This window comes from Coccinella septempunctata, chromosome 6 (assembly GCF_907165205.1).
Source record: "Coccinella septempunctata chromosome 6, icCocSept1.1, whole genome shotgun sequence".
Taxonomy (NCBI): domain Eukaryota; kingdom Metazoa; phylum Arthropoda; class Insecta; order Coleoptera; family Coccinellidae; genus Coccinella; species Coccinella septempunctata.
This window is the reverse complement of record NC_058194.1, coordinates 21,581,079-21,607,035: the sequence shown is the minus strand read 5'-3', so window position 1 is coordinate 21,607,035 and position 25,957 is coordinate 21,581,079. Positions and strand designations below refer to the sequence as shown.

The following is a 25,957-nucleotide window of genomic DNA, read 5'->3' as shown; positions in this document are numbered from 1 at the left end:
GGCAACAAAATATGTGGCGAAAAAACATAATTTCTTCTTCTGTTTTAATATTAGGTAAACTTAATCAGCACTATCAACTGCTTTACGGATTGTGGCACTCCAACACCCAGTAAAAGAGACAAGAACTCTCGTGACAAAGACACACTTCTGATGCTAAATTGTTTTTTCAAAGTGGCACAAAACATTACATTACATCAGTACAAATACAGATTACAGGTTGCTGAGAGTGTAGGTCGGACCCTCCAAACCTGCCAACTTCTCCCTCCAATGAGTACAAATAACTTAATACTGTATTTTTACTACATTTTTGGCAGATATACTCTGTATCCAGTAATGGTAACATTTTCGTAACTCACTCGATACTTGATCTGTCTAGCCATGACAAATGACAACATCTAGTCATCAGATCATAGAAGATTTGATATACCCATATAATTTATGCAAGAAAAAAGCTGTAAGGATATTAGAGTTATAATCATTTCTCTAGAAAAAGCAAGCTACCTGTTGTGACCCAATTTTAAGTAGGCTAGACATCGAACATTTCGTTCACCGGACATTAGTAAATTTTTGGATATTTTCCAATCCATTTCGGCATCGTTCTTTAGCCTCCACAGGCTTTGGGACTGCAGCATATTTCTATAGATATGCCTGTGCAATTTGTTCTTCTATAGGCACTCAACTAATTTTATTTTGCATATTGAAGGTGTAATAGTTGAAAAGACTGCACTCCTGTTTTTAGTAGGTATATTTACTTTAACTCTTTCTTTACTTCTTTACTTTACTTTCTTTCTACTTCTTTACTACTTTACTTTTCTGTAGTTTCACCAGGCTATGAGGTTAGATAGTTTTCAGAAAAACAACCGAATAATCTATTCTCTTTATTCCACAAACAGCATGCACAAGTTACAATTTTTTTTTTTTGAACAATTGATTATATAGGACTGGTTGAGGGCTATTTCCACTTCTAATATATTTACTAACAATTCAACATTGAGAGATGAATATTATTTTGAACATCAATCATGTTTTCGAGGTAATTAAGTACGGATAAATAGTTAGATGATAATTAGTCTATTCGAGAGTTGACTCAGTCCTCGATGGGGCCGGTACTTCCTGTATCTAAGATAGCTTCAAAAGCGAATGGCTGGAACGCATATCCGGCACCTTCATAGAATTTGCTCTGGAATTCCACCCTGCAAATAATTCATCATCATCAGAACCTCTCATTTGACAAAAAAAAATTTCGGAAAACTAGTCAACACGTGATCAATCGTATCAGTTTCATAACCAACTCACCAATGTAAACGCAATGTGTGCAGGAAAGCAGACAATCCTTCCATCAGTACTAAAATACCGATTGTTAGAGTACCCCAAAACGCGAAAATGAGGTAGAGAGCTATTCCGCCAACCCAGTCATCCAAAGCAAGGCCCTTACTGAGCACCATGGTCCACAACACCTCGGATAATTCTGAAAATTATTTCAAAGTTACATTAATCTCGGAGATCGACTTCCGATTATGCCAAACTTACGCGCATGAGCGAGTGACAAAGCCCACAACCGAAGGTAGGAAGCGGTGTGGGATACGGATCCTAAGACATATTCAATAGTATGAATGGCTTGGCGGATGAAAAGGTCACCAGTGCCACTATCTTCTTCTCCGTGACCCCCATGACCTCCGTGTTGTGCAGGTGGGGATGAAGTGTTATTATGCATAGCTTCAGCATCCCCATTTTCACGTGGCGTGGTGATTTGATGATGTAGTTCCTTAAATATTGAAGGAGAAATTTTTTTTGACAACACAGTATATTTTTTCTCACCTTTTGTTTACGCTGCCTCATTATGTAGATGGGCTTAGCCAACAACATCCATGGGACACACAATAAAGCACAGACAAACAAAAACTTCTGGATGATCATCTGACCAGGGTACATTTCTGTACTACAGCCTTCTTCTACTGGACTTTCTTTTTGGAGCACCATGTTGATGAAAGTAATCAAAATTGAAGGTGCACATCTGGTACCATACTGGAAATCCGCGGCTGTGGGAAATAAATTTTTGTTAAAATGAACCTAAACAAACATCGGTGATATCTTACGATCATTAGTGGCGTAGTATTCAAGCCATTTGATGAACATCATTACGCACATGTAAAGAAACAGGAACGACAAGAAAATAACCTGGGGTATGAAATCGAAGAGGATATTCATTGTCTGGTTGAAATACCTACAAAATAAACATTATGAAAATCCAATCTGTGTCTCCTTCTACTGTCGTACTCACTTCATGTTGAATAAGCTGATAGTAACTCCAAACAACATATGTGTGATTCCAAGAATGATGGATATTTTCATCTTGAATGAGTTTTGGAAAATGATTTTGTTCTGTGCCAACTGCCATATAGGATCCATACCAATGGGATATGGTGTACCCATATACTCATTAGTTGCTGGATCAAGCATTATTTCACTTGGCAAACTATGAACATTACTTTTAGTCAAATTAACAGTCTGCCAATGAGATCCAAAAACGTTGAAAGATTTGGAGAAAACATCGTTGTAGATGAAACCGGTGTACATCGAGAACAGTCCCATCAAAAGTATCAGATATCTGCCCCCAAAAAAGATGTTCCAGATCTAGAAATTCATTCGTTTTCATTAAAACGATCGACAGGAAACGAAAAATTGGGGAGAAGAAGAATATAATTTGTGCTCACTTCGTTATCAGATTTTTTAGCAGCAAGTGGTTTTTCCTTGAGTACCATCCAGAGAGCGAATAATGTTACGATGGCACCATGACCTAAATCTCCAAACATAACGGCAAAAAGGAAGGGGAAGGTTATGATAGTGTAAGGAGACGGATTCATCTCCCTGTATGAAGCTACACCATAAGAATCGATGAGTATTTGAAAAGCATTCGTGAATTTGTTTGTGTTATTGTAAGTCGGGGGGTCTTCAGGAGTTTCCATCTTGTTCAGAATTGGAGGAACTGAACTTCCACTGCGTTCCTAAAAAATATTGTAAACGATGATATGAGGTTCGGCAAAAGAAGAAAACAAAATATAGTTAGCCCCTATTGCTAATAAGGTTATGTTGACTTACTGTGCCTCTCCTCAGAGCCAGCTGAATATTTTCCAAATCCAAAACTGGCACCCAGCATTCTGCAATCAAGCACTTCTGTGTAACATCAAGATTGAATAGGTTGAGAGTGTGATAGATAGCTTTGATTTTCCTAACTTTAATAAACCAATTTTTTATGTTTTTCGCAGCAGCTACCAGAACACGGTGCCTATGATCTTGCGTTTGGCCTAAAACCTGTAGAAAAATTGAGTTTAACAATACAAGGCCGAACTATATACGATGAACATACAGTGTTAAGATCCTCTATCCTTGTCATGACTCCCATTGCCATCTCACGTCGGTCTGTAGGGGCTTCTGGACATGGATAAAGCGTAGCACGGAAACCTTCACAGATCTTTTTTACTCGAGTTTTCAGCTGGTCTCCTTGGAAGAATATGATGAACACGGACTTATAAACTTGGTCGCCCTAGAAATAGAGAAGTCGATATATTCATTCTATGTTAACCAATGATATCTATGATATCAAGTTTACTCTTTCGGTACTGTTCGTCAAAGACCCAGAAATACTAGACCACGTGGTACAACGTCAGAAGAAGATCGTTCATTAACTATTTCTATGAAAAAGTTTTCAAAAAAAAGTTATATTACTCACCGTTGAGGGGTCTTCTAAAGGTGTTTCTATTTCGGCCTGTCTGAGGAAGACATTTCCCCTACAAGCCCTCCACAACATCCGTTCAAAAGCTGGTATTCTCTCCCTCAGTATCACTCCAGCGACGAAGCTACATTGCGAAAATTCTATTAAAAAACATCCTTCGCAAGAAAAAAGAGCATATCAAACAAGGGTTAACAGCTCAGCGACTCATCCAAACTGATAGCAAGATCCTCTTTCATGAGACACTTTTCAAGAATTTCTCATAAGATCCAGACCATTAAATGTTCGAACGAGTAAAAGATAATCCTTGAAAAGGCCGTCCTGAAATCGGATATCGAAAAAATGTTCAGTTGTTCTTACCAGCATATTCGAATTTTGTCCACAACAATAGTTAACTTCATTCGGTATCAGTTGACTGATAACGTTCCAAAAAAAAAAACAAAACAAACAGAAAATTGTCAAAAACATGAAGCTTGAAAGCAACTACGTTATTTGCGATTCAGCACGGATCAAAAACAAAGATAGCAACTACAGTTTGGTTGTACCCATATAAAAAAAATTACTGACCATGGCAGGAACTCCTCCGGGTCGAAATGTTTTTCCGGAAAACTGTGCGAGAACAAGAAAATATCCGGTAATGAATCTAAACTTATAGTAAAAAAAAAACAGGAACCAGCGGCTGGCGTAGTAGGTATAAGGCTCAAAATAGTTCGTGGATACTCAAATTATGTTATGAAAAGACGTTTGTATATTACGAGCACTGATTGAAATTTGTATAGGCAGGAAGATGACAAAAACAAGTAGCCCTAAAAAAATCTCATTATTTTATATTTTGCTTTAACCTGACACATTCAAAACTGTCAGAGGCGTAAGAGTTATAAAAAGATGAATTACTACAACATGTATATAAGATGCTATGGAAAGAATTTAAATGAACAGAACCAAACCAGTAACAATTTTCATTAGCATCCGTTATGCAACAAATTTTTTTCATGTGACCCAACGTAACTAGATTTTACCACAAAATCAAATTAACTTTAATTAAGTAAAACCTTCTGGGTGGGCGATGAATAATGACGAAAACGCCATTAGTTTTGCTCTAGACCAAACAGATTTAATTTATTCTACAGTATTCAACGTTTTATATTATCAAATACCATTTTGAACAATCCATCCTATCAATTCAAAGAAAATCTTCCTAGAAATACCAAGAAGCGTGAATATTTGAATATTAAGTTAATAACTACTGCTTTGAGCAACATCGATTTACCAAAAAAAAACAGACTACGTTCCTGATTTCTACATAGACTTTCGGATACCTGAGAAAAATATCACTTATGAACTTCAGTAATATACAAACTTTGTTTCTTAGCATAAACAGAATACATACAACGAAAATCAAGCCCTATACTTTAACATATTTCTAGCAGCTGTTGGTCCTTAGTATAGAATTGATCAGCTGAATAGATGAACTGTGTTAGTAGATGATGGATGTTAGTGTTTTACCACAATTCGAGAATGGAGTACCAACTTGTCTCTATATATTACTCTTCATCTACCTAGATTTTAGGCATTTTGATTAATCTCTAACAGCCTTGCATGACTTGTGATTCTAAAAGTAGTGTCATATTTTGGTCATCATCCAATCACACAAAATATTTTAATAAATGTAACATGCTGAATTACCGGACATAGGCAAAGCCAAAAGATTTCGTATAATGAATTCATCGAAAATTTCATACAGTTCTCACTATTATTTTTTCAAAATTTATGAAAAATGTCGATAATAATTCTGAATATTGAACTCACAATGCTTATTATGAGCCAGTTCTATTAGTCAAATGGGCGCTGAGTTTTATCTTTATCCAACTATCTCTTCGCATATCTTTCAATGATTCAAATAAATAGTGTTCAATAATTTGAATAAATAGTGTTGTTTCATTACTTCTTCCTTCACAACTAATGATTCAATATTTGCTTTCAGACTATAATTTGAATTATATAGATGTTTATAATTTAAGTTTCAATATGAGGACCAAATTCATAATTTCCTGAACTATGATGATCATCGCGGAATTTTAATCCCTACTTGAAGAATGCAGAAATTCCAATGATTTTTCATCTTATAGCTTCAATAACTGACTACAGTCAGTCAGTAATTGATATAGTACGAAACGACGAAAACGTTTAACAGTACAGAAAACGGCTATACCAGCTCATTGTTGAATTTTCCATTGACATTCGTTACAACAAAATAAATATTAACACTAATAGGAATAATCGTGTAGTAATTATGTTGTTGAATAAATGTTTGCTGAGTAAACAATAAAAATTAACCGGGGGATTTCATACGAACGCTCCCAAGTCTATTCAAATAGACCCACACAATTTGAATTTGATCTAGCGATTAGAATTATTTGGAAAGATAAAAATTTCAATGTTACTAGATCGCGAGTAACTGAAATAGAATAGGGGGCTGACCACATTCGATTACTTTCAATCGAAGTGAAACCCGGGAACTGAAAATTTTCCCAGAGAATAGAAATTTCTCGATCGATTCATGAAATTATTTTGTAAATTTTATTATTTTTATTTATAATTCGACAATGTCTTTTATTTTCGACATATTCATCTTTGAAAATGAATTTAGACTTTTTTGAAAACCAATGTACATATTAAATTCTTTTTACCTCCATTAAGATACAACTTTTGCAATCGTCTAATTCAAGACACCATCTTAACTCATTCAAATTTCAAATGTGTTTCTACTCAAAAATACATCCTTTTCCTTGAAAGCTTTCTTTTCATTATTGGATTTATTCAACGAATTTTGTGTTTCTTGAGGTTTTCTTCATTTTTCGAATATTTCTCCAGAAGTATCATTCGCGGTTGTGGAGAATATTCATTTTTCACAATTAACAGATCAAAATTGTTATTTTATCGTTGAATCAAGAGAAATAAAGTAAACCATTATTTGAGTTGAATTGAATTCTTTATCTGAATTATGTTGAGTCATCATTTTTCAGTCATTATAAAACATTCCTCTAAGCTAACATTTAATGACTGATCATGTAGCTATACAGGGTTGGGCATAAGTCCAATAACTCACAATGGAATTCCACCATAATCTTTGTTTTTTTTTTCACTTTTGTGGTTATCAGAAGAACCGCAAGTCATTTGAAAAAAGTAAAATCAATAGTTTCTCGACCAATAACTCCGAATTAAAACCATGAAACATGTTGCTTGAGATTATATTGTAATTATTTTCTGGAAATATTTTTCTGCAACCCCTTAGACGCAACCCTACCCAACAGGAATGAGGAAAATGCTTTTAAAAACAACAGAATATATACTGTAACTAAAATTTAAAAAAGATTATAGTATGATTCATTTTCTCCTGAGCTGTTGAGGGTTGCGGTTAAGGGGTTGGAGAAAAATATTCAATTTTATTGCCAAAAGGTACAATAGGAACTCATTGTGTTTCGTCGTCTTAATTTCAGGTTATTAGTTGAGAAACTATTAATTTTTAAGAGGCTTTCGTTTATTCTGATCACCACAAAACCGAAAAAATGGTGGGATTACATTTTCCGTAAGCTTTCAAAGGTGATCATGGTGTCATTCGAAAAACGAAAATTGTCGTTGCAACTAGCGGGTTGAAGAAAAACACTCAATTTTATTGCCAGAAAATGAGGTTTTCGTGAAACTTTTTTATCCAGACGAACTAAAATCTGTCTCGTGATAGAATCCATCGAATCACATGACGATTTTACCCTGGAAAATCATCGACGAAGCCATGCAAAGCAGTTCTGACCATAAATAGGATTTCCCTAAAGTGAAACCATTCATTACTTGCACCAGTTCACGTTAAGCGTGATTTATCGACCATGCGAAGCGATGTGAAATAAAAATGTAGTGTAATTTATAGAGCTAACGCAGACTGGGTTTATATTTTCAGTAGGTTGGTGACCCCATTTTCAACACGAGCCTTTTTTTCTAATGGTTGGTGAATATTTAACGGTTAATGATGTTAGATACGTTAGATACATTATCGGCCTTATTCCATGTCTCTGTCCTCAATAACATATAATAAATAAATATTCCACGTTTTTCACTCAACGTATTTCTTACCAAGGTTTCATTGTCCATTTGCGAAAACTAAAAATTTGCAATGACCGGTTTCAGTCGCCGTAAATTTAACGAATAGAAAAAACTCTTATAAAAACACTATAATTTCGCGAAGATTTATTGAATTTCAGATTTGGCGTATGTTTCATTTTCTTGAACAGTTTATTTGATGATAACAGAACCACTAGGGTTCCATTTGAAAATATGTAATGGTTTTCCATGCCTCGAACATTTCTATCAAGAAAAAATATCTGAAGCCTTGAGCTACTCAATTCAGTTACCTATCTAAATTATTTGATACAGGGTGTAAATGAATATAAATGCGAACAATTTAAGAGGTGTCTTTCATATAATTATTTTTTGAGAAGCCCCTGCTTGAATACAGTTTCCATAGAATGCCTTCTCAATTTAATTTCTGTCAGTTTTCTGGTTGCTAACAGAAAAATGCCACATTAAGTTTTGACGTGGAACCACCCATTAAATTTTTTGCAACTATTCATTCACACCTTTTCTCAGGTTTTCGTGGATAAAATTGAAAGCCAAGAGATACGTCGTTAAGCTTTATGATATATCGATAGTCATAAAATACATCTTTATTTATCGAAAAATAACAGATAACCCAATCTGTTTCCAATGAATTTTTTATGCATCGCTATTTCACATTCCCACAAATATCAATAAACGTAATTCATATGATGGAAATGGAAATTGATGGTGCTCAATTTGGAAGATTTCAGTATACATTGTAATTTTTCACCTATTCGAAATAGATGTTTTTATGTTTCTGATAGCACTGCAATTCGTTTTAAAATTTGGAACAGGTTTTCTTAATTCCTTTTTGTATTCAGAATTGGATTTCAGATCCAATAAGCCGCGTCTGAGATGGAATCGTTACAATGTATAATGCGTGAGAAAAAGACAAATATAAAGAAGCAAATAACAATAAGTGAAATGCCGGATAAACAATATTTTTGAAATTGAATTTAAGGATCAGAGGACAGAGTCACGATATCAAGGCGTCGAAAATATTCCGAAAATTTGCCTCATCTTGTAGCCGAATTCTTAGACGGTTTTCAAGCATCTCATATTCCCCATTGACAGTCCAAAAGCGGATTCAGGGGAGAATAACATGCTCGACTGCCAAAATTAGGGTATGTTCGTGTTTATAATGCACCGATTCACGCATACCGCTTTCAACGGTTTCAACAGGGTTAGGATAAAGCTTGAAACATAGATACAAGGGATGGAAAATAAACATTCGTTGTTGTCCAAAGACTGAAGCGAGATAGTTTTTTTTTCACGCCACATCCTTAGCAAAGAGTTGATACTCTTCGGCCTTAGAGTAGCGCTAAGTCAGGCTAGCGCGCTTGTCTCTCGGTTCGAGTCCACCTAACTCGCAAGCCACCCGAGTTACAAGAGCACGAGCACGAGTAGTGTGGACCGGGCTTTACCCGATAAAGTGGGAAAACGCGAAACGGTGCACTACGAACATGCCCCCATGGCTGAACCGTCTCGTATCGGCCACAAATCGAGCATTTTTCGTCAGGTGAGGTGAAGAACATGAAGGGGTGTCTTATGGAGTGTGATACGTACCCCAGTTGGACGGGGCCTAAGGTGCTTTGTCGGGCGATTGAGTCGTCGCTTATGAGGGCCCTGGTCATTGAGTCAGTGGGGTTTATACCCCCCTCGTGCTGCTCAACACAACACAACACAATTAGGATACCCGTTGTGCCAACACCTTATACTTGATGTTGTTCGAACAATGTACCTTATGAATGTTGCTGAGGTAGCGCGTTTTTCATTGACAGTTTTCTTCAGAGCCTAAGTGGCGACACCTTCAACCTAATGTCGCAGTTAGTTGTTTTGTGATTTGAAGGCACTCAGATGTCGACCAGGACCAGGATTCCCAAATGTCTGTTGGATTAGTGTCGCATGCGACATTGCAAGATTGGCCAATGATGTCACTTGCGAAAACGACCCAATAGACATTTGAGAATCGGGCCCGAGACCTATACTTTGCAGGAATTATTGTCTCAAGGGGCTGTGGAAAATCGAAATGTAGGTTATGGCCCATTCAATAAGATTTAAAGTGCAGAAATTAGGTTGGTATTTAAAATAACACTGACTGAAAGAATTTCGTTCTGTTTATTCATGTTCTTGGTTCAATCGAACAATTTGGGAAATTAATTGTATCAATTTCGAATGCTGATCGATTAGTTCAAAATCTACTTCAGTTCGGATTCTTTTTTAGGTTATATTTATATATTTTATTTCTATGATGAAACTGCGGGTATTGAGCAGTTAACTTTGGAAATTTTTCCTGGATAAGGAAGAAATAGTTTGAATGGTATTAGTTTGAATGGCATTTGCTCGAATTCACCTTGAAATGATTTTTTATTATAATTTATTCACTGTATAATAGTAATTTGTCGCTAATCCTATACTCTATTCTATTTCATCATCCTATTATTCAGTATACCAGAATATGTATATGCACGATTCAACCAGAATAACTTATTGATCGTTTTATCTTCATTGACCCGATAATGATATGGTTATACCACGTGAATTGGTAAAACCCTACTTATTATCTGGAAATTTCAGTTACGTATAGGCCAACCCTTTTTAAGAAAATTAAAACATGCTTGTATCAATGACAGAGTCGTATTCCTACTATTTTCTATTATTCCTTTATTTATGAGTAATTTTTCTGAAAACTTTGAATTGATGTGGCCGATACTTGATGATGAGTGATATCATCACACCAAGAAAAATTATCCACTTTCATTTAAGAATCTTCGTAATTGGAGTAGGTACAAGAAAACGAAAAATAAAATGAGATGAAAGACTCAAACAATCAAAGCGACACAAATTTAGAAATAACCCCTTTTCGACTTGAAATATTAGTCGACACAAATCTTCACCACTGCTAGAGAATGTGGAGGTCTACAAGTTTTATTTCACGATGGTCGTGTTCCTTTTCCTGTATTCTCATTAACCTACCCATAAATCTGATACATGTATGATGAAATCCGTCTCGATTCTCGGAATAAGATATTTTCAGTTTTTTCCGATTGAAAATCACAAATCGGTAATGGTGTACGTTGCAGAAGCTCCGTTCTGCATCAATTGACATTCACGATGAACTTGAATAATCAGAATAATACCCACATATCTCTAACTGGTTATTTCCTACATGGATCAAGCACTAAAGAAAACTCTCAATGACTCAATTAGATCCCGCATACAGGAGATAAAGAATGAACTTTGATATTTAAGCTCATATCAAACCAGCCACAACATTCTATAGGTACATTTTCATAAGCAACACATTTCATAATTCAACATACGTTGACCTTGATCATAGCCCATGTATCAAAATCTGATTTTCGAAGCTCGAAACGGCGTTCAGAAGAAAATTGTTAGGTTTCTGCAGCATAAGGAAGTTATTCAATTGTACAACACACAATGATAAAGCGTGACGCCGCTGTTGTACAAGGATGAACAATAAAACCGTTATCTGTATTTTCGTCATGATCCTTGTTTTCCACTGACGAATGTTATTTCCTTCGTATTGGAACCTATTTCGAAAATTATTCCGGATTTCAGTTATCGATTAGGTAACGCTAATATATACGAATATATCGATCAAACATAAAGTTCAACGCCCTGCGTACGTACCACTTGGGAAATAGAAGCTCTCTAGCCGATTGGTACTTTCACCGCCATCGGTCTTGGATAATTAAAATAATGAGAGCTGGTCTTGTCCGAATACCGGAAGATGAAGAATTAATCCACTTTAAACATAAATGATCCGCGAACAACTTGGACAATAAGGAATAAAGGCAACAGCCCAAGATCAGTTATTGGTATTGTTGGATTTATAAACTCTAACTAAAAACTACATATGTGAATGAAGGAGGCGTTTATAATAACAATCATAACCTCCTATACATTATTACACTTCATATGCAATATTACATATAGAAATAGGAATCAAAAGTGCACAATAAGGAGAATAATTTGCCAGCCTGTAAAGGATAAAAACACTGTAACTGACACTAAGTGAGATTCAAGCATCAAAATGATGATTAACTATAAATAAAAACAAAAAGTTCAAATTGGACGCATATATGAATTAAACACAAATTAACAAAAACTATAGTAGGTATAGACCGATAGACATATCAAGAAAAAAATAGACCATTGTAGAATAAAACAGGACCATGCAAAAGGTGAATCAATTATTTCGAAAGAAAATAATTGATCTACAATTCTGATTTCTACGGGCATGTTTATTCATCAAATGTTGCGTCAATTTCAATAAGAAACCCATCATTATGATCATATCTTCATTATCCATATCGATTGCTTCTAATTTAGCGGTGGTAAAAAAAAAATGGCTTATGTTCACTTGCATGGAATACTTAATTAATTCTCAGTTAAGATTGAAAAGATGAAAGATTGCCATCTTCCTAATTCTGAACTCGAATGGGAGGTTATAAACACCCAGTGACATGTTTCTATATTCATCTGTCATAATTCTTAGTTATTATTTCAATAATTAGTTTATTTGACATTTTCTATATTCATCTTTCATAATTCTTAGTTATTATTTCAATAATTAGTTTATTTGAGTTTACTAGTAAGTCCGTAGATATCACTAATAGGTAGATTGACCTGATTCGCTTTTCGACCGAGTTCGGGCCTACGGCCCTTTCCATTCGCCGTTCCACCGAGCTTGGGCCTACAGCCTTCGCAGTTCGCCTTAAGAAACACTATGCTCTGTTTCAGCAATTTTTTTTCACCTTTGTATATTCTTCAAATTAATTGAAAATATTACAAACAAATCATAAACTTATTTCTTTTACTCTAACCGTATTAGTATTAAAAACTGTTTCATGTACAAACGAATTTTTTGTGAACCATTTTGTGAGATACTGAGCGATCCCATTCAAGTTACTTTATGTTTAAATGTCATGTCATATTTGCAAAACTGTCAAAAAAAAAGACAGATTACCGTTTCGTAGACCAACAAAAATATAAAATCGCAGAGGGACCGATAAATGTCCCGTTGAACAATTATTCAACAGGAATTGGTCACCAATCTCTCGAAACGTAATTTCCCAACGAATAATTTTCTCCACCTCGTTCTAAATATTCACACGTCGCTTCGGATTAAACTTTACGAGGTTGGCAATCGTAAATAATCGTATTTACCTCCATTCGCTTAGTGATTTTTTCAAATGTTCGTGCCGCGACTGAAACATAATAAACGCCGTAAAAACATTTATATTTGAGGACAATACGGATTTCTGTAGACGATTGAGTCACGGATTGTTGTCGCCCATCAAAATCCGTTCTAAAAATGATGAAAATCGACACGAGGATATCAAACACGAGGATATCAAACACGAGGATATTAAACACGATCAAATGCCAAGAATCAACAGCCTTGAATTAAAAAAAAAATATTGAAAAATTCTGAAGTTAAGATTCATCGACTATGAATTATGTACTTGAGGCTGAAGTGCTTGAAACTTTTTTATCAATTCAGAAATAATTGTGTACCTTTACTCTTCAATTTGAGAGTGTCGGCGGAATTCATGAGCAAAAAAATGCGATAATGTGGGCTGAAACAGTTTTAACACAATACTTGTTATCGATGGAGCATCTGTAGAATCGAATTCCATAACTTTTTGTGCTGAATATCCAAAAATTGAAATAGCAATTTGTGCCAATTCTACTTTGGGCCATTTACAAATGCCGTAAATTTTTTGGAACTGATCTTGGCGCCATCTACAACTTGTTCATCTTGTGAGGCGCCAATTCCAGGCTATCAGGCACATTGCTCCTCAACATGAAGCTGGGGAGACTCGAACCAGCTTGCAACTTTTTCTAAGTTCGAGTGATTTGACGTTGAACTGAAGGCAAATTCCAACAAATTGGTCCATAAATCTGAATGTATTATAGGTTATAATACCAGTAAAGCCACAGATTCCTTTATTATTATTATTATAAACGCCTGCTCACTATCAAACATATTTCTGGGATTTCAAAAGAAACCAGCAATCTATTCAACCTAACCTAACTAGTATGACATAAATATTTCTACAGAAACCAAACAATTCTCTGCATATTCGTTTCACATTCCGAAATCAAATGAAATTCGAGTAACGACATTCGATCAGACTATGATCAAGACCCAAATATAGAGAAAGCTTTGACGCTAACGGACTTCGAATGAGTCCATGACAAAGTGCTATCTATACATAAAAAAATGCAGGTTATCTTCATTGTTAATATAAACCAAGCGAATCCACAGTAATAAACTGATACAAACACAAAAACCATTTTGTACATTACCCAAAACACTGAAAGCCCAAATGCCAAGTCCAGTATGATCAAAACGAAAAAATAAATATCGAAAGTCAAATCTAAGCGGATGCTTCATCCTTATCAAGCAGTCGAATTACCTCAGGTGATTCTTTCAAAAGCTCAACGTTAGTTCAGTTTTTCGAATAACTTATACGACAACATTTAAGGCGCCTTTTGAAAGGAACACTATTGAGTTTCCAAGAGTAGATAGAGGGCTTACACCTTCTTTTATATTGGCTCCATTGTGATGTACTACAAGATAATTAGTTCAACATAATTCCGGTCAATAAAAAATAATTATCATAACTTAATGGTGCTCTAGATAAAATAATGTAGACTGAAATACATGAAAATAATCAAATAAAACCAATCGACTTAATTTTTTTATGCCGGAAATCGATGAGATAAAATTTCTGAAATATTTATAATATGAACTATAAATACCGGGTGTCCCAGAGCTTTTAGGCCAGCAAATATCTCGGTTACCTGCGGAAAAAAAAAAATTGAAAAAAATACTTGTCGTAGGAGACCATACACTCTTTCATGCAGCATAGCAAAATCCACCCCCTGACAAACAACCCCCGAGAAACCACCCCTAACTTTTGTTTTTCAAATGGCACCCCCATGTTTGTTGTGCTTCAACTTACAGTTTTTTTCATTTCTCATTCAATGATGTATCATGGTAGCTAGAATGGCATGCAGAATTATGGAAAATAAAAATACAAATGAAATACGAATTTATACGCTCAGCTGTATTGTTACTGCAACATTATACTAAAGAAAATGTTTTATAACATAAATTATAATAAACAAAAAGTTCTAACATTTCATTGACTCTTTTTTTTCAACATCCACTTTTTCTTGTCTCTACAATGTGGACTAATTCGATCAGTCCAATTAACAGTACCCACTAACGAATTCAATTTTATCGAGTGACTATCTTTACAACTACATATTATGATATATCATTGATTGAGAATTAAAAAGAGCTGTCAGTTGAAGCCAAACAAACATGGGGGTGCCATTTGAAAAACAAAAGTTAGGGGTGGTTTCTCGGGGGTTGTTTGTCAGGGGGTGGATTTTGCTATGCTGCATGAAAGAGCGTATGGTCTCCTACGACAAGTATTTTTTTCAATTTTTTTTTTTCCGCAGGTAACTGAGATATCTGCTGGCCTAAAAGCTCTGGGACACCCGGTATAGTGATAGTATAATAAAAGCATGAAAATTCATGTTGAGGTGGCTGATTCTTGAAGGAAGCTATCAATTGTTAAGCAATACAGATTATCACATTATTTTAAATTATATCCTATATCAGCCTCCTTTAATCTAGAATATCTGCCTTAAAAGGTGTAATTGTTCGAAACAATGTAAGTCGTGAAGTTAGTCTATAAATGAAATGCCTTGGACGACTTCAGTAGCTAAAATCCAATTTTGAATCAACATTACGATGGGCTAGTTAACTACTAATTACTATAGCTGTTAGTCTGCTTCATACGTTATCTTATCCAAACAGAAGATGCCTGTATCCTGCCTTCGATTGGCTTAACGAATTCGCATTATTTTCTGCGAGTGAATGACTCAAGAGGGTGATTTTGTACAAGTTGTCGACCGGGTTCAGCAATTAACTATATTGAATTTTCAGGAGAAAGTATTACATTCATCGTTTCCAAGAAATGACTCCTGTTGAAATTCTTGCGAAAAGAATTCTAGCACCCATGAGGCGTTGGTGATGTCTCATTTATAATCTGATAGATCAATACCAACTAACTTGTTACAATCAAAACCCAATCATCTCTGGTTTTTCTTGTTGATAGTGTAAGAATAGCTTGTTGAAGATGGGGTTTTCCTACTACAATGGCAATTTTCACCAAATTAGAGTCCTTCACAAGAGAAGTACAAACTCAAACTCGTTCCAAGAAGCAGAAGGTCAAATTCATCTGGCAAATTTAAACAACAACTACATCTACACACCATTTCTTGGTACAAAAGAACTATACCGTTTGAAAAAGAATCATTGGAAATATTGAACTAGGGGACAGTGAGTTTTTATCATTTCAATATTCCTCATTGCCGATATGATTGTTTTCATTAAACTACATAATTAATTCATTAGAATTACAATAGATAATCCTATGAAACTTTTTATATCAGAGTGAATAGAATGATTATCATTTCCGTGATCCTATATAGTCCTGTCGATTCGATTGAAATATAAACCTTTCCTTTCAATATCAATTAATTCGAGACAAAAAGCATCCAGGATTTTCTTTAATGAGCCACTTTGCGCGTGTTCAATGAAAAACACCATAGAATAATGGGTAATAACAATTTTCAAACAAATGAATCGAATGAACGTTACATAACATTACCAGTGGTGGTTATTTTTAGAGATACAAATTAATGTCTGTGATATGGAAAAAGAAAATATTACACGACCGTCTCCTACGGATTGGACATCTTTCAAAAAAGGGGGACTTAAACACTCATTTCATTTATGTAGAATAATGAAGAACTTCGTGCACAGTTGCGGAAAACCTTACAGGAAAAATCTGGAATAATTCGTTTTCTCGTTCAATCTTCCTTCTGACCTTATTCAAAAAATCGAAATCAAACTCGATTGAGTTTGAATCCCAAAGATCTACCTTTTAGAAATACATTTTTAAAACAGAAAACGGGATTCATCATTTAATTAATTCATTAATTTTTCAATCCAGGTGTACCATTTTTTCCAACATTGCAGTTCAATGAAATAATTCTTTATAGATTGTAAAAGGACATATGCCAAATTTGACACCTTCTTCTTGTTGGGTAAGGAAAGTGGCCCTGATTAAATTTTATCCATTCGATGTACTTCGAAATAAATGTTTTTGTTTCAAAGAGTATGTTTTTTATTTCACTTTTTCACTTAATATTGCTATATATGAGTATGATCATTGTGTATTTTTTTTATTGAGGTAATCAGCAATATATTATTACTGTTCTTCATTTTCGATGGTTTCATTTGATATCTAGTATTTCTATTTCTAGAGAAACAAATCGCTTGATGATTAAAGCCCTATATCTCCTTGCAAACTCAAGCAATAGCTGGCCATACACACACGTTTTTTCGTACAGTTTGTCGTGGCGTGTTGTCATTTGGCAAGTGTGAAATCCTTACCCGTCCTAAAATTTGCATGCTGTGTTGTGTGTGTATGGCCGACTAATCAGTCAGCGCGAAGTACTACATAACAAACTATTAATTTGTTAGAATTGTTACTAAAAACTCCAAACTAAAGATGAAACTGTTCCAATGATTCCTTATAGACTCTCGACCAAAAAGTACATTCCGATAACAAAATTAAAAAATTTTATTCAATATGAAATAGGGAAAAAATTAACAGCATTCTGAAATCAGAATTCTTCAAAACATGCTGAAAAATTCATCTTTATCGTACAAAGTTTACTTAATCGATACAGAATTATACAAGTTAGTGGGTGAAAAAAGTCTTTCATCGGTTATTAAACGTTTTAGTGACTTTTTGGTTAAGATTATCTTTCGATAGTTCGAGATAATGGAGAGAGTATTATGGAACGACACTAGACACGCACGAAATTTTTAGCCGGGTTAATAAATTATTCAATCAAGCTATCTTGGGCGACAAACCGTTGTAATGACTGAACATTATTAACTTTCCCAAATGTAGAGTTTTAACAATAATGATACTCCTAAAGGAAAAACGGATGAGATGGCACCTACTGAATTATTAATGAATATAGCTGTAATTTTTTTTCGGTACCATGTTTTTTACAGATAACATTTGTGAACACATACTTCAAGTTAAACATCGCGTGACAATGAATCACGGTAAATAATTAAAACTAAGAAGACTTCTACCGAATTAAATACACCCCATCATATGAAAACTTCCTGTAAAGTTTTGTGCCTACAGGATACCGCACATATAGTCCACCTGAAATATTTTCAATTGAAGGAGAATGTACGCAGAACGAACAGAAGGGTCAACTTTGATTTGTGATCGTAAATTCCCGGAGTTAAGCGGACTGGCAACCCTAAAGAATCTTTTTTTTGTCGGCAAGTTGCCACAACTGTCCTCTATAGTCTTGAGGAGTTCAAGCGTCATCTGTCATTCCATTGACAGAACTGCACTGAGTGCATATTTTGATGTCACTACATTATTCCAGAAGATCTAAGGTTTGATTTACTGGAGGAATTCGTTATTATAAAAATTCCCCATCAGTTAAACTGGTGCATACTATAAAAACAAAACAATAATTTCAAAAAATCCTAATCTATATTCGCGGTTCTGTGATCTAGTGCAGGAGTGCAGCACTTGTTCTACCAATGGAATTCGCTGTTAGTTTGTTCTGTTCTGTTCATCTCAACTTTCATAGTTGACTGCGGGCAAAAATAACCAACACCAATCTGTCTTAAACCTTTCATTGCAAACGGAATTTCGGGTAAGCCAAAATAAAGCATACAAAGAATCGATTTTATCAACAACAGTTATGAGTGGTATGTACAATGAATGCAAAAGCAGTGGAGATGTGGTGAAAGATTTGCCCCGATTTAAGCAGCAATCTACTTCATCAACTGAGCTCATCATTGCAAAATCGGGAATAAATTCGTTTTAAAGGATCCCTTGCGTTTGGATCGCGTTACTGCTCGAATAGTGCGGTAAGAGCTAAATTTTCTGCTCCAGTAAAATTGCAAGACTTGCCAGAACCAGTCTTGCTTTGAAAATATTTCAGGTGTACTATGCCCCACCGTATAAAGAGCGAGTAATAAGTAACGCACAAGATAATTCATACTTTGGGTATAAACTATTTTGTAGTGAAATAGCTCGAAAATGTTCGTTTTTATTCGAAATCCGCAACTTTTTATATATAATTGAGTAGTTGGTCATGCAACCTCTACGAGGCATAGAAGGCAGAAAGGAGAAAGTAGGAAGAATTCGAATTCAATAAGATCAACCATTTCATACCTATAATAAAAAGGGTTGATAAAAACGCCACCAATGACAAATCATCCCCAGCAACAGAAGAACTATCCATTCCTGGTACGAAAGGTTAGGGTTGCCATTAAAAAAAACACCCTCAACGTCTCGTAGAGGGTGCATGACACTCTCCTAAGTTATACATAGAAAATTGCTCAATTCGTAATAAAAATTGGCCTGTTCGAGCATTTTTCTACAAAATACTCACTCTGTATACTAAGATAAGACGCCCGTTTTCTATCTGCCTTTGCCTGAACTGCATGAAAAGCCAATAATGTTCACGTGCTGAAAACGCGAAACAAAAACAATTGAAGATATTTATGGCGGCGTGTCGCCTAAAACAGCCTTCTGGAAAATAGCCAATTTTATTTTACAACAGAGAGAGAGAGAGACTGCTTGCCTCAAAGTAGTCCGGTAATTCACCGTGTCAGCCTTGAAGAAATAGTGCTGGAAGAACAACGTTTAACATTTTTCTCTTGTCCAATAGCCTACTAGGCAAAACCCTTAGTACTCCGACCCTTCAAAGCATCACGTTCGTTTTGTGCGCGACGAAACTCGTCATTATTAATGTGGGTGGAAGATGGGAAAAGATGCTTTTAGTAACGATTAAAAAGTTGATGTCGTCGCCAAAACGTCGTGGATGCTATAGAGTCGTGGGTCGATGGAGTTGTTGATTCAGATGTTGCGATTTTGTCTCAACTTCAGCCCAGAACTGTTTCACATTGATAATAATGCCTTTTTTTTTACTTGTTGCTATATCTGTGTTCGAGTTAGTGCCCATTCACAAAGAACGTAAGCCGAAGAGTTGTCGTAAACGGAATGTTGTCGTTATTTGTTGCAAACGTAAATTGAACGTAACTTTTCCCCAAGAAATATCAAAATTTTAAAAAATGTCAAATATTTTTTCATGTTTAAACGAATAAAAGTAAACTCTATCGAAATATTTGAATTATGTCGATATTACTTTTAATCTTATTAAAAAGAAGCATGCAAAAAACATTGCAACTAAAATTATTAAAAACGACAAGGGATTCTTTCAAACTCAAATATAAATAGGTTATGTTAGGTTAGTTATAGGTTATTTCACCTATAAAATATAATTCAATTAATAATCGGTATTCAGATTCAAAGAATTTTTGCAAATTTGAAAATTTCAATTATAGTAAGAGAAGAAAATAACTGTTCGGCTTCAAATATCCCTAAAATACCACTAGATTTTGAAAGTTATGTTTGAGTTGCGTATGAGATACGAAGCCATTAAACGAAAACATTATGTTTCGCATTGTAAACACCTTCATGTAAAACCCTATACTTCAACTTTGCGTTTTACTTTGATAAGCGTTCGAATTACGGCGTACTTTCATAGTTAACGGGCACTTATGCTTTGGGCTCTACCCAAGCTCCTGGGTATTACCTGGTTTACCAGGTTATCCTAAGGATTACATGGTTTACCCATTCATCAAGATTGAACAGTTTACGCGTCATAAGCCAATTTTTCATGTGCATTCTTCAAAAATAGAACCCCATGTAGGTACAAGTTAGTAACCTCAAACATAAAACCTCATTTGTCAATTTTTTGATAAAATGAACTGTCTATGTGAATTAAACTAGTTGCACACACACACAATGAACTATGCTATTCTGTGGATTGTCATATCAATGATGAAGAGATGAATATTGAAAAACAAATATTGTTCACAGAATTTCACAGCAGAAAAACAAAAACATTGATAATCAACTGAGCCTCGAGGTTTTAATTATTTGAGCCACTCAAATTGTTCAAAATATTACCATCCTACAGTAAATCTAGGCATCAGAATCGACAGTATCACAACATCCTGCACAATGATGAGAGACGAATGAAAAAAACTTCGAAAAAGCTTTTTAAACAGAATGTGTGTTTGTTGAATTACCCTAATTTGAGGGCCTGACCGCCTGCCCTGAGACCCTCCTCCCCGAGCAGCGTGACCTGTTCCTCCTCCCTGGTTGGGTCGGCCATCTGATGGGCAGATGCGCCACGTTCAGCCTAGTAACACATTGCCTCCAACTGAACACACCTAAGCTAATCTCCATCTACCCACCCAAAACCGGCTCCAAATCTTTTTTCCCATGTTACGGGCTTTTTAAGTCAATGCACAACGATGACGACAACAAATACGTCACAAAACGCAAGTTAAAGGATGAAGCAACGGTAAGTTTGTCCGTTCCGCAGTTAGTGGTTAGTAGCAGGCATGGAAAATTACTACCCCGCAGAATGTACTCCTGACAATTCGGATCGAATCGATATAAACTGATATCTAAAGTAAAAACTAGTAACCTACAAGTTAGAAGAAGATTGAATAACTAAAGAAAAAAATTCAGAAAAAACTTAATACTCTGTACTGACTAATATTAAAAAATTTGAGAAGAAATTTAAATAAAACCCGCAACAATAATCAGATAACCATGCAAAAACAAATAATCAAAGACATTCTAATAGATAATTGAAAAAAATTAAAAGTCGCAATGCACGGCAGCGCTCATTATAAACAAGTAGGATATGTATTTTGATACAATTTCCAATAAATTTATACATATTGATCCTTTGTGAAGAGGTATTTGAGATATTAAAACAAAAATGACATGTATGTTACTTTGGAATCGCCCTATTAACAAACAACGACCTATTTTGTCGATAATATTGTTTCAGAAGTTCGGAGGTACCTATTTTGAAAACTACTGAGTTGGGAACTGGTAATGGGTGAGTACATAGGATAGGCTAGGATTTACTTAACTTACAAATAAAAGTTAAACAAAAAAAATTAGCTTCGACGCGATCAAAATGAAATAATAAAAACCAGAAATAAAGTGTTAGCTGTGATCATCTGATAAAGTTGCAATAATGAAAGAGTAGGTGTTAAAAGAACAGCGTCCAAGTAATGAAAAAGGAATTTCCAATCAAGAAACGTCATGAAGTTAAGCCACATTGATTAAGCACAATTAATTTGGAACCGTTGGAGAGTAGTTGTGATTAACTTTCTGAATACAGATGACATAATCTCCTCACAGTCTATGCAAACATTGCAATTTGAATCATAATACAAAATCAGCTTACTCATCGGAATGTTCGCCTACATTTTAGGGTCACAAATTAATACGATATTCCTTCAGAAAAACAAGAAATACCCATATTCTCATTGTTGAAGCATGAGGAATTCATTGAGTGATTTAATACAACAAGCTACTTACATAGTTTCGAAAATTTAATTGAACTTGAATACAGGTACAGAAGTTAACGCTCAATGAACTTATATTATTCAATAATACTTTCCTCAATTACAGAAAAAACAGGCAAAGAATCACCATAAAACTTTCCTGTATAAATACAAATATAATAAATGGTTCATTGAATATAAATGGGAATTTCAAGAAAAAATGATTTCACTATCCAAATTTCAATGAATGCATAGAGGCAATACCACTTTGATCAAATTTAACGAAGCATAGGTGTGCTTCAGGAGCAGATTTGAAAATTTGATGATTAGAAAATTTACTTGAGTGCTTACCAACTTAGCACTAAGGAATGAATTTCTCATTTTATAGCGTAGTGGCACATATCAAGCAAACCTAGAATATAATTGAGCCCACTCTTTTCAAATGTTCGAAATTATATGATTAAGCAAAGTTGAAAAAATTGTGGAAGGCACTTCAAACACCTAGAGCATAATACCCAATGTAACAAAAAGGGTGTATTCATCGAATTAGTCAAAGACTGATTTCAATTATTCGAGATATTGTAAGATATATCTCATCAACAAGTGAATATGAAGGATATAAAGAATTCATAATATTTGTCTCTTGAATGGCAATTATGCACTACTAAGGGTAAAAGAACAATAAAAGACAGATTAAGAGGATAAAGCAGAAATTCAGATAAAGAAACTAGGTATCTTTTTGGACGAATCACCTCAATTTTTGTTTTCGTTGTCCTTGTAACGACAAAGGAACATACTCAAAATTATGAAAAATAGGGAACTAAAACACCAATGGAAATAAACACTTCAATATTTGGAAAATGTCAAAAGAAAAATTGATACCAACACAGTACTGAGAAGTTATATGTCAAGCATATGTTCTGATCAAATAATACATTTCATCCAACAGAGTTTACCTTGGGAAATGTTCAGTAAAAACTAAAAACAGAAAATCCTTTTCATCACAAATCCTTAGTCAGAGGTAGAATTTTGGTTCCTGTGTGTTCTCAAGTATCATGAGAATTTAATTTAATCAGAAAGTCTGCATTTAATTGTTTGTAGATAATTTCAAGACTGCTATACCAATTTCAGAGGAAGAACCTACTCATTCATTTATACAGAAAATTATTCCACAAAATAAAAAGGAGAAAATGAAATATTGGTAATTTGCACCATTATTTGAAAAAAGTGGAAAAAAATTCAAACAAAACAGGAGGAAATACGGGAAAAAGGGGAAACATGGTTTGGCTATTTGCTTTCAGTTCTGATTCCTATGGAGAATAATTCGCGAAAATACATATTTTCAATTTTCATATCAGGAACTTTACAGAACTCATCTACAACCAACTGCATCTACAACCCATAATGTTGTAACTACATACATGAAGAAGAAAGTGCAAGAATCCCTTCACCAAGATGGAAAAAAGTAGAACTGATAAAGAAATCATAAAAAAACTACACAAAACAAGGAATTCGAAGGCAATGCGGAACCAGGCTGAAATAATTAGAATTATGGAGTTGAAAAAATTATCCAATCAACATAACTGTCCATGTTATCTAGCTGGAATACTCTCTCATTTTGCAAAAATATTCAGAGTTAGTAGGAAAATTTCAGAGTAGAGAATTATTATGATTACCTTAGAGAGGGAAATTCAAAATAGGAATTTCATGTTAATCATCTAAACTCTAAACAATACATTAATACAGATCAACTCAATATTGCATATACATACTGCAATAATAAATCTTTTTTTACACCAAAAAAAAATGGATCTATTTCTTTAAGTTTTTATCATCTCATCAAAACAAATATAAAATGCTCATTGATTATTTGATATTGAAATTGAAAGAAGTATGTGCAATTTTAAGGATTACAAGGAAGATGAAGCAATATTGAAAAAAAAATTAATGAAATTTCAAGGGTTATTTTGTACCTAAACAATTTCAGAATGCATCACTGTTTTTAGGACCATCCAGTACTTTGAAGGAAACTTGAATAAAGTTAGAATTCTATTATCTACAAATGAATTTTTCAAGCACTTGAATCAGAAGTATTAGGGAAAACTAACTAAAGGGGCCTAAAAACCTCGAGTCATTTTTTGAATCTTAGGTTTTAACAATGCAAGTTTGTATTCACACATTTACTATTTACAAAATCACATTGGAATGAGGGTTACTGTTTCTGAATTAGTTTAAAGAATTCCAAGTAATATCCGCTAATATCTCATTTGGGTCGGTTTTTTATATCAGGAAGTAGAATCAGTATCCCAAATCTCATTTGCAGGAAAGAAGTTTATATTTCAGACATCAAAAATTATGTTTGCTTTATGTATACAATCATGCAATTAATGCAAACTATCCTAAATTACTTACTTCATCAAAAAACACTTGTGTTTTTCGAAGAATCTGTTTCAGTTCAGTAAGTTCCAAGAAGTTCCTTTTAAGAGCCTCTGCATTCTGATTCACCTCTCTCAACTCATTTTCGAGTTTTTCAAAAGTTGCCTGAAAATAGTTACTTTGGCATCACAGTTTTTGAGGTAATACATAGGATATAACTCAATTTATTAGGACAACCTTCAAGGTGAGATCAATCCCTCTACATTTTTCAAATCAAGAGAAGAAAAACTCAACGTGATAGGAGGGATGATAATTAAACTATTAGTAAGATTGAAGTTATATTAAAAGCACTGACCTCTAAGTCTATCATCTCCCTTGGTTGGGGAGCTTCTGGGTTTTCACCAGTATCCAACATTGGAATTCCATCTTTTTTGATTTCCTTTTCGAGATATCGAAGTTTCCTTTCCATTTCATCGCAGCGGCGGACTTCGTTAACGAATTTCCTTTGAAAAACGTTAACGTCTGGGTTGAGCTAGAGGGAAGGAATTTTCATGAATGGGACTCAACGATTGTCCAGGATTTTTAACTCACATCTCTAAACTGCACTAAACCAAGTTCACCCAGTTCCGAAACACAAGCATAAGCAGCTTCACTTTGCAAAAACAACTGACACAAAGTCATTTCGGCACTTCTGAAAAGAGACCCCATTTTGGAAGATTTACTCACTAACGATGAAATTAAAAAAATATCTTGATGTAGATTTGCTTCTTCTATTAATTCACTGTTCGAGTGTCATGTCTTTTGACAATAACAGCCTGTATCTCGCTAACGGAGGAAATCCTTTAATAGGGAACTTGAAACTGGAATTCAAATGTCACAAATGACAAATACTGGAGGTGGAAACTGGAGAGGAAATCGAATATGTGTTGAACTCGCACAATGTTAAATGGACTAGAAGTTGCGACACTAGACTAGAAGATAATTCCCGAATGCGCAGGTGCAGGCTAGAAGAAAGTTGAATCACAGAATTCCGAACTGTCAACATACATTGGTGCCAACCGGTAGAAACAAAAATATGTAGTGCTGTAGTGCATAACTGGCACTGCTTTGGTACTTGAAAGTTGAAAGAGAAAATCAATTTCACCATTACTAATTGACTA

General features: G+C 34.6%; 1 protein-coding gene across 5 annotated transcripts; it reads right to left on the bottom strand.

The window, feature by feature from the left end:
• Positions 1 to 865: 865 nt before the first annotated feature.
• LOC123316118 (V-type proton ATPase 116 kDa subunit a1) lies at positions 866 to 25,771 on the bottom strand. 5 transcript variants are annotated; one of them, XM_044902094.1, is made up of 15 exons: positions 25,389 to 25,771; positions 25,153 to 25,329; positions 24,834 to 24,962; positions 9,449 to 9,546; positions 4,298 to 4,339; positions 3,731 to 3,857; positions 3,368 to 3,544; positions 3,100 to 3,312; positions 2,715 to 3,005; positions 2,282 to 2,634; positions 2,097 to 2,224; positions 1,819 to 2,039; positions 1,531 to 1,765; positions 1,297 to 1,468; positions 866 to 1,193 (listed from the first exon to the last, which is right to left on the bottom strand). In XM_044902094.1, exons 1-15 carry the CDS (start codon positions 25,503 to 25,505, stop codon positions 1,088 to 1,090), a joined length of 2,586 nt encoding a protein of 861 aa, XP_044758029.1. In that variant the 5' UTR covers positions 25,506 to 25,771; the 3' UTR covers positions 866 to 1,087. The 5 variants fall into 5 exon arrangements, with proteins under 5 accessions (XP_044758029.1, XP_044758030.1, XP_044758032.1 ...); XM_044902095.1 differs by lacking the exons at positions 4,298 to 4,339; positions 9,449 to 9,546 and adding an exon at positions 21,141 to 21,253 and having other exon boundaries at positions 25,389 to 25,770; XM_044902097.1 differs by lacking the exons at positions 4,298 to 4,339; positions 9,449 to 9,546 and adding an exon at positions 21,141 to 21,226 and having other exon boundaries at positions 25,389 to 25,770.
• Between the last annotated feature and the right edge of the window lie 186 nt (positions 25,772 to 25,957).

Bases quoted from the DNA above. Each gene is read 5' to 3' on its own strand.
- LOC123316118 (XM_044902094.1), bottom strand. From the start codon at position 25,505: ATGGGGTCTCTTTTCAGAAGTGCCGAAATGACTTTGTGTCAGTTGTTT. The intron at 3,313-3,367 runs GTATGTTCATCG...ATTTTTCTACAG, and splicing joins GGATAGAGGATCTTAACACT to GTTTTAGGCCAAACGCAAGA. The intron at 2,225-2,281 runs GTGAGTACGACA...TTTATTTTGTAG, and splicing joins ATCAGCTTATTCAACATGAA to GTATTTCAACCAGACAATGA.